Raw genomic sequence first — 11,439 nt, 5'->3', positions numbered from 1 at the left:
CTCCCGCACTCGCGCTCGCCCGCACGTCGCCGGAGCCGTTGCTCGACCCGCTCGATGCCTCCGCCGTCGACGTCTCGCGCCCGCTGCCGCCGTCGACGTCCCGCGCGATGCGAGGATTGATGCGGGGAGGTGGTGGAGGACGGCGACGAGGAGCTCTAATCCCAGGGATGCGGATGGATCCGAAACCGTAGCCGGCTCGTAGACCACCGTCCCCCCGCTCGATCTCGTTGGCGTCGGCGCTGCCGTCCTCTCTCGCGTCAGCTCTAGTCCGCCGCCGCTTCAGCTCTCGCCGACCGCCACCAATCCGGCCCACGCCTCCCTCCCCCGCTGCCAGCTCCAGCCTATCACCGTCGCCGCTCCAGCTAGCTCCCGCTGGCCGCGTCGCTTCAGACCCCGCCCACCGCCGCTCGCTCCCCGCAGACGGCCGAAGTGGAGAGGGAGAACAGAAAGAGTGAAGGGAGGAGGGGAGGTCCGGGAGGAAGAAGAAAGGGAAGAGATGACAGGTGGGGCCCACATGTCAGTGGGCCCCACAATCTTGTGTGTGTGAATGACAAGGAAAAAGTACGAAATACCCCCCTGAACTATCGCGGCCGTCCGAATTACCCCCTGAACCACAAAACTGGACATTCTTCACCCCCAACTACGTAAACCGGAAGAATTACCCCCCTCGACCCAATCCGCGGTGGTTTTGGTCTACGTGGCATACACATGGCAGTCCAGTCAGCATTTTAGTTTTTTTAATGGTGGGACCCACATGTCAGACTCCACTTTCTCTCTTCCTCTATCTCTCTCTTTCTCTCTCTCTCTCTCTTCATCGGTCAGCGGCAGCGCCGCGCACGCCGGCGGCCGGCATGCATGGCGCGGCGCGGGGAAGGGCGATGGGCAGCAACGCGGGGGCAGGCTGGCGGTCGATGCGCACGCGGTGCGCGGGGAGGTGGAGGGGATGGGGGAGAGACGGGCGCCGGCGGCCATGGCGGAGAGGCGAGCCATGGCCGGAAGCGTCGGGGGGAGGACGGGGGATGGCGGACAAAGGCGCGCGTCGGGAGCTGGAGCGGCGTCGGGATGAGGACGGGGAGGAGCAAGAGAGGCGGAAGAGGGAGACAGCGGCGGCGGAGGAGGAGGCCGTTCCCGCGACCGCCGCTCGCCATTTCCTCCGCGCCCACCTTCTGTCCCGGCGGCCTCCCGCCTCAGCGTCACGCCCGTCACAGCCTACCGGTTGCCTGCTGCACAGAGGGGCGGGCGGCAAACGGTGGACGACGCCGCGTGGGAGCGGGCGGTGGGCGTCGGACGGCGATGCGCGGGGGCGGGCGGTCCCGCGCCTTGAGACGCTCAACCAGGACGTCCACCACGTCCCCGATGCTAACCACCTGCTGGTGCCTAGCGGCGGTGCCGCCATTGTTGGCATGGTGGAGCAGCTGCGTGGGCGACGCGAACGCCGCCATCACCGGGGAGGCGGCGACTGGGAACGGCGTGGCGCTCGCTGATGGCGACGGCGAGGCAGCGGCGCAGGAAGAGCGTGGCGAGCAGGTGGTGTTAAGTTTGGCATGCATTTCTTTTTTGTGAGATTTGGTTATTTTCTCGATCGTGGTCTGATACTAACACTAACAAATTCCTTTCCTTTTGTTAGTTCCCCGTGAAGATGACGACGCTCTTGCACCTGGAGAAGAAGACCGGGGAGCAGCAAACGTAGGTGGTCTCTACGAGCTGTACGCGGCGTTGCCGCCATGCGGAGAAGGAGGAGGGGGCTGGAGTGGGCCTTCTTCTTCATATGCTGTAGCTGGATGAGCGGTATTGGTCGATGCAGTCCTCCGAGTCGTAGGCGAGCTCGCGGAGCTGCTTCATCCACTCCAGGACGAAGTGGTCCACGGTGCCGTCGTCGGCCTCGGATTGCATGCGGTGGAGGGTGTTCATGGTGGCCAGCTCAGCGACCTCGCTACCGACGCCATTGAGCTGCCGGTATTCCTCGGTCAGCAACTGACCAACGTTGCTTACGAGGTTCTAAGCTGCGTTCTCCATGCTTCGATCTCTCTAGCTTGGTTGGCTGGAAGCTAGTTTGGCGACCGTGGCGGAGATGTGGACGGTGGCCGGAGGCGGCGGCGAGGCGGGGCCGTGGCAGAGAGGCAGGCGGCGAGGCACGCCAACCCAGCTCCGGCCACGGGAGCCGCCGTCCGCGCCGACTACCACCGGAGCCGACCGAGCTCGTCGACCCGCCGCCGCCTCCCACCACCCGCCCCCGCGCGGCGCCGTGCGCGCCGACCGCCCTGAGCCCTACAGCGCGAGAGATAGGGGGAGAGAAACATGAGATAGATAAAGTATATATATGACAGGTGGGCCCCACAATAAAATGCTGACTGGATTGCCACGTGTACGCCACGTAGACCAAAACCACCGCGGATTGGGTTGAGGGGGGTAATTTGTCCGGTTTGCATAGTTGGGGGTGAAGAATATCTGGTTTTGTAGTTTAGGGGGTAATTCGGACGACCGCGATAGTTCAGGGGGGTAATTCGTACTTTTTCCGAATGACAAATGGGTCCCACATATATGTTTTTAATTGAAATGCCACCTCAGCGCCACACCAGCACACAAACTAGGTCAACACCACCACAACAGCGCCACGTCAGCGAAACCGCCCTCCAAAACCACCAAGGGAGTCAAATTGCATCGGTTTCAATAGTTTGGGGGGAGTGAAGATATCCGGTTTTACACTTTAAGGTCATGGATTAGATTCGTGTCACTTTGAGGGTCATGAAGTGAACTTATTCTATTTCAGATCCATTTGCAACTGGGTGTCAGCCCAACTTGTGCATCGTGGAAGGGCCGAACTGCAATGAACAAGGTATTCCTTTTTTTAATAAGTCTATTTTATGTCCCTCGTAGGCTCATTATTGAATCACATCTCTAAGTACAAAACCGGGTATAACGTCTACACCAACTTTTAAAACCGGAGCAAATAGACTAGTTCGATGGTTCAGGATTAGGTTTGGCTAATATGACACGTTAAACACGGTCAGACTTCCTGAGTCAGAATGGGCTATGTATGGTTCTACATCATGACGACTTTCGCGCTCCACCTAGCGAAGTCGATAGCAAAGGGGAATAAGAACCTCGTCTTCTAGTGAACGTCGTCATGCTGCATACATAGTCCATGTTGGCTCAGCAAATTTAACCATGGTTAACCCGTCACTTTGGTAAAAACCGATTCCCAAACAATAATCGAAGTTTTATACTTGCACCTGTTTTAAAAGTTGAGGTAGATCAAAGAGAAAAGATGAGGAAAGCAAAATATACTTGTTCTCTCTCTCTCTCTTGTCGAAGTCCCTCTTACAGCTTGACTACGAGTTTCACAAGGGGCTCAGTAGCAAAGCTCCGATCAGTCCAAGTCTGCGCATTTTTAAAGACCTATTTGCTCTTTGATTACTACTCGTATGGGTTGATTAAGTTCATGGTAATGGTCACGTTTCAAAAAAAAAAAAACCATGGTGAGTTCAGGCTTTACAGGCCCAGCATTTCATTTGTTTCCGCGAGGCCGATTTCGAGTTTTGACTTTTAACCACAAAATACATTATGCATGTTCTTTAATTTCGCGTCCATAAACTGGAAACGTATCGTGGTCAAGTGGGAAAGCTCAGGATTATTGGATGCGATGGAACCGTCAGGAGTTGGCCTATCCAGTTCAGCGACCGTGATCATCGGCCCACGAAAAGGACGCGCCATTTAATTTGCTTCGACCGACTGCAGTTAGAGGCACAGTTCTGTCGAGAGCCATTAGCAACGGAAAAGATGAACTTTCGATAAGCAAAAGAGACAATGAGGTTGAGTGCGATGCGACGCTGCTGCTACAGCCATACAGGCACAGCAGAGCACGCAGCTTAGCTCGACCGAGTGATAATGATGCAACAGCGAAGCCGAAGCTCCCTGACGTCGACGCGGTACGTGATAAAGCCGAATAAATACGCCATATCTCCCTCTGGTAGTTACGAGCGATCGCGGCACGAGCGGGTGTGCGTGCGTGCGTGTACGTACATTGAATGCATGCGCGAGAGCGGCCGGTGGACGGCGACGGAGCTAGTACTACGAGCTGGCCGTAGTTGTCAACGGAGCAGTGGATACAACGGCAAGCAAGCGAGAGCCGAGAACCAACGCAAGTACGAATAATCACGGATTCACGGTACCTGCCCCCCGCGCGACTGGCCGCCTGGATCTTCTCCTGCAAATCTGCTTGAGAAAACCGTGAATTGTTCTGCGTGGCCGCTGTAATCTCTCGCATCCGCATCTGTCAAAACGTGACCCCGCGCCGTGTGCCACAGTGGTAGATTTCGCTTCAGACGATCAGACGAGACGACGGGGTTTCACATGCGGCGCGCACGCCGGGCGCCCGGCACGCGGCTTCACCGCCCCCCCCCCCCACCCCAACCCACCCACACACACGCACACGGCACACACGCACACACCTCGCGCGCAGCGCACGCGGCGTGGCATGTCGCGGGCGCGAGATTAGGACCAAAGCAACGGCGGCTACGCGGGGGCGCCCGGGGGGGGGGGGGGGCATCGCGGCCATGGAGCTCAAAGGTAAAAAAAACCTCCTGCTACATGTCGCCCGCGCGTGTGACCGGTTTCGTACCCCCAACACTGGGGGCTCCTCCGTATGCACGGGGCTACCTTTACAAAGGCACAGACCTGCCAGTCTCGCGGTAAAATGTTACAAACAGGATTCACCGCTTTGCTAGATTGCCTCGTGATTTTAGTTTTCAGCTTGGCACGTAGTACTAGCAAAGCTGTGCTAGTGCAGTAGTATTTGCAGAAGCCATCCAAAAGCAAGGAAGCGCTAGGAGCACAGCACGCTTTGTTCTGCAGAAGCTTTTTACCTTTGATCGAGCTAAACATGATGGTACTCTGCGTGCAAGTGCTGCTGCAATACGTACGTTTCTACTTTCTACTACTACTTTCTTTTTTTTTTCAGTCGTACTAAAAACAGAGCAGCGTACTCAAATTGCCAACGAGGATCGATCATTATCCGAGATCAACAACCTTGAGCGCGTGGCGTCGAGCGCGACGGCAGCATCAGTATCAGAGAACTGTTCAAAACCTCACCAAAATATCGTAGTAAACAAAACCGAGCACTGATTGTGCAGATTTTGTTCGCATTGATTTCGTCCACGGGAGGCCAAAACACCGAAATGATTGTTCTTCCTCTTGCGTTTCTGCTCGCTGCAGGCCTTTTTTCCTCAATTCTGAAATCCTCAAGATCTGTCACACCTTCCCGCCTTATTTATAAAGAGCAGGACATCCTACTTGCCTAGAACAAAGCTCTGCTTCACCTTGGGGCAATGGCTTCTCAAGGCATGGTATATTGATAGGAAGGCCAATCCAGGCAGAGAAGAGGAGAGAAGAAAGGCATCTCCCAGCCCATTGTGGGTTCTAGTTGAGGTGAGGCTTCTTCATTCAGTTTCGTTTGCTCCTTTTTCTGAACATCCTACATCGTAGGGGTGGTTACATCAATGCATTATGCATGGCTCCAATCAGCCAAAAATGTTTTGCCGCCTCTTTACTGGGATTGGTTGCTGCCACTTCTCATGCATTTCTGATTTCCTCATTGAAGTAATCTCCAATTTTGCCCTTTTCTCTCGCATATGTTCTGATGCCCAAGCCTAGCACCTACCTGCCTTGTTTAGCTAACAAGCTTGCTTCTTTATCCAGATACAAGCTGTAAAGCTCTGTTTGAGTTTTGTCTCATCGCCATCAGTCTTATGAAGACCAGCTCACATGCATACGTGGCTATCTAAATTAGTTATTCCGGAGTTTAAACCAGTGATAAAGCAAGTGTCTTTTTGTTTTTGCTAATGAAAGGTGTGTTTATTTGGGTTTGCAGCTGTCATTTTGGCTAGGTCCTGCAACTACTTTTGCACCATCGCCATGCATGATTCAGCTGAGTATTAGGGTGTGGACGCCATTGCTGCTTTTTTTGTGGGGAGTTGAGTAAGGCGAAAGAGAGAGCAAACAAAAGGGGAAGCCTTGGGGTGGTGGATTCTTGCTTGCTTCAGGCCTACCTTTCTGCAGCCTTAAGTTTGGTGGTTGTAGTGGTGTGTGTATAATGTGTTATCTTCCAAGGGACCATGTAGGCCTCTAGTAGTGATCATGAGAGCCATCACCGCCCGTGGCAAAGCTTAAAGAATCGGATTGCTCACCCCCCTTCTTCTCTGTCTCACCATGACCATGTGTCATCTCCCAGTTTAAGGTTGGCCATAAGTATTAAAAGCCAGACTGCTTGTCCTTGTGGTTGGCTAAGTGGTTGGAGTACTAGTCAGTGCCAGATTAGTCGGGCAAGCAAGCAGGAAATGATGCTGCCTCGCATTGCCATTATCTAGCTGCGTTGTTCATGTGAAGATATACAGTGTGTTGTTCATCTTGTAGCTAGGTCTCTGTGCCTCTCATTCATCTCTAAATTTGTTGATGAAAGAGAGGGAGCTGACCACTCATATTTTCTTTCCATTTTTTGTCTCGTTGCAGCTTTCTTGTAGGAGACCTTGGTGTTTGCCGTGGCTCTGAATTCTGAAGTAAAGATATAGCCATGCAGGCAGCCAAGATAAGGTTTGTTTCCATTCATTTCATCCCCTTCCATGCTACATTCCATGTGCCATTTGGTGATTGCTGCAAACATGATTTTTTTAAATCTCCCTATGATCACGCTATGTGATGTTAGATTCCCTTCTCCATCTTCAGCCGTTGAATCAGGTTTAATTAGTCAATGTGCATGCATCGGTTTTGTTAATGCAAATGTTCTCTGATCCGGTCTTCAGTTGGGCTACCAGCCCATGTTACAAGTCCTATCTTCTACGAGCAATACGAGCACCGCAGAAAAGTTCAGAGGCAAGAAGCTCCTCACATGGAAGTAGTTCATTACTGCTCACTCTCTCTTGCTCAGGGGAGTTCAAACAGAGACTCACTGGTCACTACAGTTGCAGATATGGCACCGATCCGTGATGATATGGGTAATTTGTGATTGGGCTGCTGTAAACTACAATTTCCTCCTTATCACGTCCTGCCTGTCACCCGTTTAAAATTTGAGAAATTTTTACTACTGGAGCCAAAGAAGAGAACAAGTTTTCAAATCAGGGGCGCATGTGACCGTGACTGCGCGCAGATAGCTCCATTCGCGTTGCACAATGCGTGTCTTGTTCTTGAGCTCGGCGCCAAGGGGGGGCGGTGGTCCACTTGTCGCTAACCACATCTGTAAAGCTCCGCCCTTTTGATCCCGTGCTTGCACACCGGGAGATTAACTTAATGCTGCCGCTGCTCCTTTTTCTTGGTTCCTGCCTCTCCCTCTCTCCGCTCGGTTTGCTCCCCTCCTCCACTTCTTGTCGGCCTCTCTGCTCCTTTCGGCCTCGGATTCTCTCTGTGTTTTTCTACCCCCATTGCATCCGGTTTAAGCTGAAATCTTGAGCCATTTTGGGATTCATTCAGAAGGAATCCACAGTTTGGATTGGTTCACTACTCGATTTGGTTGAAGTTTCTTTCTTTTGCGGTCGTTTTAGCATGAGGAGGGGAACTGAAATCTCCTGCTTATTGTGACAATGCTATCTCTGAACAAAATGCATTTTCTCAAGTTATATTCCAGCAGTACGAGCGGGAGGTAACGCGCTTCAGTTGTGAACCCTGCATGCCTTGTGATTCTTGCGGTTTTTTTTTTCTGAATCTTACTTGATGTGTTCTTTTCTGGCATGAAGGAATGGCTCCTTGGAACACCCTACCCGGACGTCTTCCCAGGGAGCTACCAAGACGAGCCGGACGGCGAGGCCGGCCGGGCCGGACTCCGCCGCCGACAGGCCGTCGACGAAGTCGCCGCCCGCCGGGAGGAGCCCCAAGGTGGAGCGCCGCATGACGATGAGCGCGGAGAGAGAGGTATCTGATCTGAACGCAAAGCCTCTACTGTTCAGTACACTCTTGTTGAGCAGTTCCATTTCGAAGTAGAGTTCTCTTCAGTAGTACTAGTACTGTGGTTTGGAACAAGTACAACTGCAAATGGCATGTGGATGGGAAATTTGTCAGATTCCAATCCGTAGTTCGTTGGAGTACAAGTGCTTCAACGATCCGCTGGCTGTTCATAAATGCCAGAGATTTTTTATTTTCGTTTTTGTCCCTGATAGGTAAGTGTTCTATGTGGACACTTTGGACACATTCTCAATTAGTAGTTGTTGGCTGGCTCTTGGTCAGTCTCTCTCTTGATGGAGCACACTGTCAATTACACCGAAGCAGACAGAAGGTGTTCCATAGCTTAATTAAGTGGTCCGGGATATTGAATGATTAGGGAATTTAGGCTATATATTGAAGCCCCTGTCAGAATTAGGAATCAGGTGGATTTGAGATAGCTAACAATTTTCGCAGAAACCGTGTACTGTATGTGGGAGCAACCAGTGAGTGAGTGCAGGTTAGGTAGAATTAGCAAACGCTGAGGAAATTGTTGATTTGGACAGGGAAACTGTAATTGGCACCACCAATTGTTTTTTGTATTGATTATGTTATTGACTGATACCAAAAGATTGACAAGCTGATTTAGCACGTTTTTATGAGCGCAGATATCAATTCTGTTTGTTGCACTGTTCTTTTCTTCCAGTAGTCACATAATCCTTGCAGAAAGAAATATCCACTGGACTGGATAGCTCGATCACTGCAAATATTTTACTACTAGCATTTTAGCAAATGGTAGTAAATAGGAATGTTTGGAAGGTGGAATTTTAAGCTTCAAAATTTCCAGTGATGCATCAGAATGTTCGCCAAAACCATCTTGTCGTGTACTTAAAATTCGAGCTACTAATATCGTTAATCATGCCGTTGTGGAAAGTGATGGGTTTTTATGAGCACTAATATTGTCGGCATTTCGTGTTTGCGATGAATATATGACCAGAAAAGGAGGCCACCGACGAAGCTATCGGAGCTAGAGTCCCAGCTCTCGCAGCTGCAAGACGAGCTCAAGAAAGCCAAGGAGCAGCTGCTCTCCACCGAGCACTCCAAGCGGCGCGCCCTGCAGGAGGCCGAGGACGCCAGGGCGCAGGCGGCGGCGGCGTCCGCGCAGGTCAGGGACTCCGAGGCGCAGCTCGCCGAGCTCTCCTCCGCCGAGGAGAGCCGCCTCCTCGAGCTTCGCCGGCTGTCCCAGGAGCGCGACCGCTCGTGGCAGTCGGAGCTCGAGGCCATGCAGAAGCAGCACGCCGCCGACTCGGCCGCGCTCGTCGCGGCCATGGGCGAGGTGCACCGCCTCCGCGTGCAGCTGGCCGCGGCGGCGCGCGCCGACCGCAAGCAGGACGTGGTGGAGGCGATGGCCACCATCGACGAGCTCAGGGTGAAGCTCAAGGCGAGCGAGGAGGCCGAGGCGCAGGCGCGCGCCTTGCACGAGGAGTGCAAGCAGCAGCTGGAGACGAGCCGTGCCACCATCGACTCGCTGCTCACGGACGGCTCCAAGCTCATGGACTCCTTCAGCCTCGTGGTCAAGGAGCTCGAGGAGTCACGAGCCAAGGTGAAGGCACTCGAGGAGGAGATCGCGGAGACGTCGGCGGCAAAGGCCGGCGAGCGTTGCAACTGCTCGGCGTCGGCGTCGGCATCGGAGGTCGCTGAGCTGAGGTCGGAATTGGAGTCCACGGAGGCCAGGTTCCAAGAAGAGCGCATCCTGAGCACAGTGGAGACGCAGTGCGCCTACGAGCTCATGGACCAGATAAAAATGGAGTCCGACTCGCGGCACGGCAAGCTCGCCGCGGCGCTCGAGAGCACCAAGTCCGAGGTCATCTTCCTCAAGGCGAGCCTCTTCGACAAGGACTCCGAGCTGCGGCGCGCCCTGGACGCGAACGAGAAGCTCCAATCCGAGACGAGAACGGACAACGAGCTGAAGGAGCAGCTGCAGGGCGCGCTCCTGGAGAACGGGCAGCTGAAGCGCGAGCTGCAGCAGCACACCTCCGAGAAGAAGGCCTCGGCGAAGGCGACGGACGCCGCCGACGCGGCGGCGGAGGCGGCGAAGAAGGGGGAGATGGAGGCCGAGCTGAGGCGTCTGCGGGTGCAGGCCGAGCAGTGGAGGAAGGCCGCCGAGACCGCCATGGCGCTGCTCACGGTGGGCAAGGGCGGCAACGGGAAGGTGGTGGACCGGAGCGAGTCGCTTGAAGGAGGCGGCGGCGGCGGCGGCAAGTACGCCGGCCTGTGGGACGAGCTCGACGACGACGCGGCGGCCAGGAAGAACGGCAACGTGCTCAGGCGGATCAGCGGCATGTGGAAGAAATGAGGCTGATCAGAATCAAACTGCGCGCGCTATGCGCTAGGGAATTTGCTCATCTTTTCCCGTGTTGTAGTAAATTCTTTTTGCCGGTTGCTTTGGTACAAAAGGAAAAAGGAGAAAAACATAGGAGTGTGCTTGTACTGGTTGGGGGTAAACGTGCTCATAGCTGTATCATACGTGGTATATGAAGGGTTAATTCATCCGGGCGTGACAGATTGGATTAGGCTTTTTGTTAGTTTTCGTCAGTTCTGATTCTCTCAGATTCACCGATGAGAGCTGTTTGTATGTAACCTTTTGTTCTTCAATCGGCGTGATTCAAACATTTCGGCCCATTTCTCAGTCCTGGGCCCTTTTCTGTCTTGGGCCAGCCCATTTCGTAGCAAACATCACCAGCCTTTTTCGTCAGGATCCCAGATGAAACAAACGAAGAGTTTAGACCGTGGTAAAGCACAAACCATACTACGGGCCTGATACTGTCACCCAACCGCCTTGCAACCTGCAAGTTGCAACAGCAGCAGAAGGGAAGAAGAAGAACCCATATGCTGGCCATGCATTGGCGTGGCGATGGCGATGCGATGCGCTCTGCACTGGCCCCCCCACGTACCACATCAGCATCCATCCTGTCAGGCGGCAGCATTATCCATGCGGATCCCGGCGCGCGGCCCATCCCCATGATCGCATCACATCACATAGCAGAGAAACAGTTTGTAGTGGCGCATTCCCAGCGTCACCTGTTGTCACATGAGACCCGTGGCCCACGAGGGCCCCTTGCTGCTTCCACCACCATGCCTGCGCCCATCAACGAAACGAACGGCCCCTGTTTTTGTGGGGGGTGGCGGTTGGTCACCTTTGCCCTCCGCGCTATCATGGGTTCATGGCAATGCTTGGAGATTTCCTGGCTTTTGACTCATGTCTCGTTGCTCAGTGTTGTGATTGTTTTATCGGATTTGCTACTCCCTCACTATATTATATATAAGACGGACATACTATACTTCCAGCGATATAATTTTCGCCCGATTACATTCGATATTTAAACTTTTGATATTCATCTAGATTTGTGCTGGCTGAAGTTGTTTTGATGTGCACCATGCCCACTACGGCGCTGGGCAACAATGCAGTCGCCGTAGTGTTTAGAATTCAGTGTGATCATTTAACACCTTTCATGTAACTTTGAATAAAATTAT

At 53.4% G+C, this 11,439-nt stretch overlaps 1 protein-coding gene across 5 annotated transcripts; it reads left to right on the top strand.

The window, feature by feature from the left end:
- The first annotated feature begins 5,050 nt into the window (after positions 1-5,050).
- Positions 5,051-10,610, top strand: LOC4327411 (interactor of constitutive active ROPs 2, chloroplastic). Of its 5 annotated transcripts, none has more exons than XM_026022315.2 (4): positions 5,051-5,427; positions 6,508-6,588; positions 7,725-7,899; positions 8,903-10,610. In XM_026022315.2, exons 2-4 carry the CDS (start codon positions 6,569-6,571, stop codon positions 10,259-10,261), a joined length of 1,554 nt encoding a protein of 517 aa, XP_025878100.1. In that variant the 5' UTR covers positions 5,051-5,427; positions 6,508-6,568; the 3' UTR covers positions 10,262-10,610. The 5 variants fall into 5 exon arrangements, with proteins under 5 accessions (XP_025878100.1, XP_066162005.1, XP_066162003.1 ...); XM_066305906.1 differs by lacking the exon at positions 5,051-5,427 and adding an exon at positions 5,929-6,235; XM_066305904.1 differs by lacking the exon at positions 5,051-5,427 and adding an exon at positions 6,280-6,415.
- The last annotated feature ends 829 nt before the right edge of the window (positions 10,611-11,439 follow it).

This window comes from Oryza sativa, chromosome 1 (genome assembly GCF_034140825.1).
Source record: "Oryza sativa Japonica Group chromosome 1, ASM3414082v1".
Classification (NCBI taxonomy): Eukaryota; Viridiplantae; Streptophyta; class Magnoliopsida; order Poales; family Poaceae; genus Oryza; species Oryza sativa.
The sequence above is the reverse complement of the archived record's forward strand: the minus strand, read 5'-3'. Positions and strand labels throughout refer to the sequence as shown.

Excerpts from the sequence above, each read along its gene's own strand:
- LOC4327411 (XM_015767048.3), top strand. The coding sequence starts at position 7,572 with ATGCTATCTCTGAACAAAATGCATTTTCTCAAGTTATATTCCAGCAGT. Across the intron at positions 7,631-7,724 it reads TCCAGCAGTACGAGCGGGAG|GAATGGCTCCTTGGAACACC; the intron begins GTAACGCGCTTC and ends TCTGGCATGAAG. Across the intron at positions 7,900-8,902 it reads CGATGAGCGCGGAGAGAGAG|AAAAGGAGGCCACCGACGAA; the intron begins GTATCTGATCTG and ends ATATATGACCAG.